General features: G+C 34.8%; 2 protein-coding genes across 2 annotated transcripts; one reads left to right on the top strand and one right to left on the bottom strand.

The window, feature by feature from the left end:
• The first annotated feature begins 398 nt into the window (after nucleotides 1-398).
• On the top strand, nucleotides 399-1,846 carry LOC101265190 (probable galacturonosyltransferase-like 10). The gene has a single exon (XM_004232210.5). It carries the CDS (start codon nucleotides 530-532, stop codon nucleotides 1,628-1,630), a length of 1,101 nt encoding a protein of 366 aa, XP_004232258.1. The 5' UTR covers nucleotides 399-529; the 3' UTR covers nucleotides 1,631-1,846.
• Nucleotides 1,847-3,050: 1,204 nt separating this feature from the next.
• LOC101055524 (Hop-interacting protein THI043) lies at nucleotides 3,051-5,871 on the bottom strand. Its single transcript, NM_001279035.1, has 5 exons — nucleotides 5,420-5,871; nucleotides 5,028-5,295; nucleotides 3,551-3,649; nucleotides 3,264-3,475; nucleotides 3,051-3,126 (listed from the first exon to the last, which is right to left on the bottom strand). Exons 1-5 carry the CDS (start codon nucleotides 5,869-5,871, stop codon nucleotides 3,051-3,053), a joined length of 1,107 nt encoding a protein of 368 aa, NP_001265964.1.
• Nucleotides 5,872-6,672: the final 801 nt, after the last annotated feature.

Here is a 6,672-nt window from a genome sequence, read left to right as displayed (position 1 = left end):
GTAAGTATTTAAAAGTATATTTTTTTATCCTTATTGATCCCACTTAATTCTAAAGATAGTACTCTAATACATTTATGAGAAAAAGAAGAGTAAATTTACTTTTTTAAAAGACAATTTAATAAATATTTTAAAATCTTCATTATTTCTTAAATTTTATGCTGCGTCAAATATTTCGACAAAATAAAATGAGAGGGGGAGTATATAAGAATCGTATTTGAGGGGATTAAGGAACTGTACACTTGTTTTATATTTACTTATGTCTGTGATGGTGTGCTAATAAAAGTTAGAATCTTTCTGCAACGTAAAAACATTAGAGTATAATTAATTAATTAATATTCTCCTAACGCGTTTGTGATTTCCTAAAAACTTTTCAAGTTCCAACAACGCGATACGACCAATAGGCAAATACTCGTCTAAATTCTGAAACTCTATATATATCTCAACCTCTCACAAAACTTCAAAACGCGTTTACTTTTAACAAACATTCTTTGCTTCTCTTTCTTCCCTTGTGATTCAAATTTCTTTTGCTATGGTTCTTTCTAAAAAACTCATCTTTTTTGTTCTGTTTTTGTCGATTTCTCTGTTTCTATTTCCAGCAAGTGCTATCAGAGGTTTTGTTGAGAAGCCCAGAAATATAAAAATTGATGGGTATTTGGATTATGTTGAATCTCCAGAGTATCGTAATAGCCGTGAATGTCCAGTTTTAGATACGAATATGTTAATTTGTGACCCAAATTTGATACATGTAGCTATGACTCTTGATGTCAAATATTTTAGAGGATCAGTAGCAGCAGTTCACTCTGTTCTCAAGCATTCATCTTGCCCAGAAAATGTTTATTTCCATTTTGTGGCTTCGAAGGATAAAGATTTTCAAGACCTGAGAAAGATGGTGAAGTCCATATTTCCATCTCTGAGTTTCAAAGTTTACAGCTTTAATGAATTTCGAGTGAAGAAACTGATATCATCTTCGATTCGTCAAGCTCTTGATAATCCATTGAACTATGCTAGGACTTATTTAGCTGAGATCATCCAGCCCTGTGTTGAAAGGGTAATTTATCTTGATTCTGATGTTGTTTTGGTTGATGACATCCAAAAGTTATGGTCAATTTCTTTAACTGGTTCGAAAATTATTGGAGCTCCAGAGTATTGTCAAGCAAATTTCAGAACATATTTCACCAACAATTTTTGGTCTGACCCGAAATTATCGAATGTGTTTCAAGGGAAAAAGCCTTGTTATTTCAATACAGGGGTGATGGTTATGGATTTAGGGAAATGGAGAAAAGGGGATTATACAGTTAAGATTGAGAAATGGATGAAGATACAGAAAGAAAAAAGGATTTATGAATTGGGATCATTGCCACCATTTATGTTGGTATTTGGAGGGGAAATTGAAAGAATTGATCATAGATGGAATCAACATGGGCTTGGTGGAGATAATTTGGTGAATAGTTGTAGAACATTGCATCCAGGTCCAGTCAGTTTGTTGCATTGGAGTGGTAAAGGGAAACCTTGGGTCAGGCTTGATCAAGGGAGTCCTTGTCCTGTTGATCTTTTATGGATGCCTTATGATCTGTATAGACTTAGCTCAATTGATTCTTTGGGCGATCAAGAGCGAAGAGCTATGATTTGATTGTTTAAGCACCAGTAAGTGTATAGAAGTTAAAACTCTTTAGCGATTCTTTTTCTACATTGTGAAGAAGTGAGAACTTAGATCCAGTATTAAGTACAGGGGACGATTTTGATGAGTCCCTTGTGAGTGATTTCTTTTGTGTATAAGAGCAAATTATTTGTGTAAAGCGATTATTCATTCATTATATTTGTGATAATCTGAGTATTCATTTGATAACTTTTTAATTTTGAAAATATTGTAAGATATAATTTCTCTTGTGAATATTGAAGTCTTAATTGGAGTACGATGAATAGTTAATGGTACACGTTCTAGAACAGAGTTTTGTATAAGATTCAGAAATCTTTTGCCCTTGACTATCTGCCTAATGCATCGATTCAAAAGGTTCAGTAACGAGACATTTGGAAATTAATAAATGGATTGCTGAAGTTTGTTGCCGCTATAATCTGCCTAATGGATGAAGATGTATCACCAATATTTGTATAATACACCATTTTATATTTGAAGTATTAGTTCGTGCGTAGTTTTTTCCTCCACAAGAATACATTTGTTCTAACTGATGCATCATTTAACATGTTTAGAAAAGATATTTCTGTCGAGAAATACTAATTCTAGATCGCTTGTATCTTGACACCAAATATAAAATGAAGCTTCGGACTACCTACCACATTATTAAGATAAACAATACCCCCACTACTTCAAAAACAATGCTAGAATTATAATTTCACCTAATCCCACCAGCCAATAAATAAACCTCTAATTAGTACCAGACTTTATCAATCAAAGAAGCATGCCCCTTCTTGTTTTTGCCAACAAAAGAGCCACTTTTCACCAACCATTTTGAATCCTGAGTGAAGTGTGGACACTTGTCTTTCAACCACCACTCTAAATTCAAGGAAATTCCATCATTCTAAATTCACAGACGTAAAATTGAAATGATCGATACATCCTTCACGTTTATAAACCCCCCCAACATCATCCCTACCATGCAGTGCACAATGAAAATCTTTCCTTTAATGTTTGATTTTGGTTAGAGTCCTATTGCAACCAACTGTACAAGGTTGATGGGGGATGAGCAATGAGGTTATACATAGTGGTTTTTATGTGACGAATGGTTATCGTACATTAGAATTCGCTAAAGGGAAATGCAAGCTAGGATCAACTATCAGCTGCAGATTGCACGCATCATTGAGTGTACTTGATCAATTTTACGCTATCAAGGAAAAGAGGATCTGAGAAATGGATTTATCATTTTCAACAGTACACCCTCCCATACAATGACTCGTGACTAGCAAGAACAAAATTTTACAGGATATGTGGATTATTTTTATATAAATAACAGGAAATAATTGAGCTAGAAAGAGAATAAGAGAAGGAAGTAAAAGAGAAGCAGAATGTACATCCCTCTTTGTACTTCGCAAACTCATAACAAGCCGACCACACAACTTAGATGCAATCTGTTCTCCAATCCTCTCAAATGATGGCCCAATAACATACACCTGCCAATTACAAAGATGCTTTATTGACCTACTCCGAAGAATCAGTTCAGATAATGCTAGAGAATATCTGAGAAGCTCAGACAGTTGGTGACTACAAGAGATAAAGTAATAAACAACAGAGATGTCACGTTACTAACCAGAAAAGTAGTTTTGCCAAGTAATCCCGAGAAGTGCCTATTGCATCGCATAATTCGGAATCACTACTCTGATAGTCTTTGGCACCACTAAAATTAGGATCTTCTTCTTTGTTAACATCGTCCTCTTTGAAAAATATTTGCAATATGTTTTGAGTAAGTTCCTTAATAATTTCCTCCACCTCAAAGGATGATGGTCTAGATAGTTCAGTCACCTGTTCCAGTAGCAGACACATCAGGATTCAATCTCATGGATTTCACACAGTATGACATACAAATAACTACAATACCATGTCAGATTCCAGTGACCGGAGGTATTCCAGCAAATCATTGTTACTTTCGTTGATATACTCCATTTGCAAATTTTCCTGTTGCTGGGAATGCAGTTCCTGAGAGAAACAGAGAAGGATCAGTATAACATTTAGCTGAAGCTTTTACTTCCAATGTCAAAACGGACATAGCAATGTGCCACTCTAAGAAATTATCAGTTTCAATGAGCAAGTCAAATTATCAGTTTCAATGAGCAAGTTTGTACCCTAAGGAATTCAGCTGTACAACTTTAAGCATGGCTGAACAATGACAAGGAAATATGGACAATGAAACCGGTACACTGTCTCAATCTTATGTAAGCAAATTCAAATGCTCAATTATTGAAGATACACAAGAGTATTGAGTTCAAGTAACATAATTAGCCAGAAGTCAAATATTTGATATAGGCAAAGATCTGATTTTTCATAAACAGAGCAGCAGTATAACTATTAATTACTTTATGCAGCGATAAAGTAGGAACTAAGCAAGTAACAACACACTCACCCCCAGCATATCTATAAAAACAAACGGAATAAGAGTGGGGAAGACGTAGTAATTCATAATTCCTCTGTGCACCAACTCTTATTTGACAATATCCATTTAACATTATCAAAATAATTTGCAACTGAAAACTATTCTATGATTAAGGTCATGCTTCAAGAATGAACTGCAGAGAGCAGGGCTTAGACGCTACTTATCCAGAAATTTGATTCACGCACAAGTGAAACTTTGATGTTTACTTTTTCTAAAATAATGTGCTGTCACAAATGTAACTGCTTAACCTTACTAGCTACTGCATCCACCAACTTTTTGCAATAGCAACTAATTCATAATTTTTAGTATAATAATTAAAAATCTCTACTTTGAGAGCATAACTTCAAAGAAAATTTACATGCTTGACTAACAAATGTGTAAAGTATCTAGAATTTCATACTGATTAAGTTTTGCACCAATTAAAGAATCCAAATAGCTTTTGGTTTAGACTACTCTTGGTAGTAGAATGAACATAATGGAACTTGTACAATGAAGAGTTCTACATGAAAACATTCATGAATGACGGAAGCATTTCGGTCAAACATACTTGATAACTTCAGTGGTTGACAACTCTTACACCTCTCAAATTTAACCCGTAATGGAGTAGCTAGTATTCCAAAAATCATCAGACGGACATTTATCAATGAGTTCTGAAAAAGGAGACGTTATAGACTAGCTGCAGTGGCACATTCAATTAACAAATCAAGGTAAAAAATACTTAGATTAATCCATAAACATCATGAGTTGAAATGCCACAAGTATTTCTTAATCGATATCAGAAACCTCCACACAGACTCTATACCAGATCACTGGAATATCCTGCAGTAACCAAATTCTCTGTAACTTAAAAATGACAAGCCAAGTTGGCAAATAATCAAACACAGACAGTAGCTTGAATAGATTAAAAGAGAGGAAGAATTTCACCTGCTTAATTGATGAGAGTTCTTCTTCTAATTGTTGAACATATTTCAGAGCTTCCGGAGATAAATTCCCAAGAGCTTGAATATCCATTTTCTCTGAAACCGCCGAAGACATATTTACACCAACTCCGCGTTCTCCCCCCTCTATCCCCTCGCTCTTTGAGCCAGAGTTCACATCCTCTTCCGTTGAGTTGAAGCCTTTCAAATTATCTGATGGGATATCAAAATTCCTCATCAAGGATATCCTGTACTCCGCATTCCACAACGTATACCTACCACCACAAATCAACACCAATCGAATACACCATAACTTATTCAGATTGATCCACAACTTTAACAAATTAACAATCACTATTTTCAACTTTGTGCATATATGAAAATGAAGAGATAAGGTACCCGGTAATGATAGAAGAAACAATGAGGCGATCGAGAGCGTGTTTGGAAAACCGAACAGTGATTGAGAATTGATCTGAAGGGAGCAAGCCTAACATAGTAGAAATGGTCTGCTTCATTGAGTCCTTAGCTGAATCAGAAACGCCTTTAGATATAACAGAAGTGTCCAACGGTTCAATTCGCTTGAGCATATTGGCAATAACAGAGAATTCACTGCCGAAACCGGATTTCCTGGTGGAAACAAAGTCGTCCGAAACACCGCCGCCGTCTACGCCGGAAATAAGGCAGTTAACGGACGTACGCCGCCTGGTGGAAGCGGAAAGAGAAGGAAGTAAGGGACGGATGAGGAGGTGGTGGGTAAAAGGAGAGGGTAGGTGAGGAGGATGTTGATGAGGCTTAAGTGATAGGTCTGCTAGACGAGATGCGAGTAAAACCCTAGCTGAGGCGGCAGCCATTAAAGACGGAGATTCTTCTTCTTCTTTTCTCCTTCGTCTAGTTTATTGTGTGGCTTGCGATGCCTCCGGCGAATTTCTCACGTCTCCCTTCGATTCTCTCTCCCCCTCATCTTTCATTTCATCCCACCCAATTCCTTTTCGTGTTTTTGTTGGCTTCTGATTTAACCGATTATTGCCCTCGATATTCAATTTATTTACGGATTCACCATTCTCGTATGCCTGGTTGTGAACTCCTTCCGTAAAACGCGAGAATCTTTGAAAATCTGGTCATCTTTTTTTTTAGTGACGTTTCCACATAAAAATCCTGAATTTTTTATTAAAAAGAAATAAATACTTTCATTAGTTTTATTTGATGGAATTTTGATAATTAATGTAAATTTTGAAATCTTTAAGTAGGATATGATGCTAAGTGCATAAAAATAGGTATTTTTGAAAATATATTTAAAAAGCAAGTAATACTAACAAAATAAAACAGAGAGAATATTGTATTTAATTTTTAATAAAAATTTAAGTTACGTTGTAACATAGATATTAATCAGAGTTATTTTTAATATTTTTTAAATATTTGAAATAAAAATAATAATAATCTTCAAATGGACAATAATAACCATAATAATATATCTGATGCAATTTCATAAAGTTAAATTGAGGAGAATAGAGTATAATGCGAACATTTCTATTACTTTACTGATACAAAAAGAATAGATCCAATAAGACTCTCCACTAAAAATATAATTAAAGCAATATAAAAAAAATTAGAATAAAAAAGGTCAAGAAATAAACAATATAGACAATTTGACG

This window comes from Solanum lycopersicum, chromosome 2, assembly GCF_036512215.1.
Source record: "Solanum lycopersicum chromosome 2, SLM_r2.1".
NCBI lineage: Eukaryota > Viridiplantae > Streptophyta > Magnoliopsida > Solanales > Solanaceae > Solanum > Solanum lycopersicum.
This window is presented reverse-complemented; position numbering and strand designations above follow the sequence as displayed.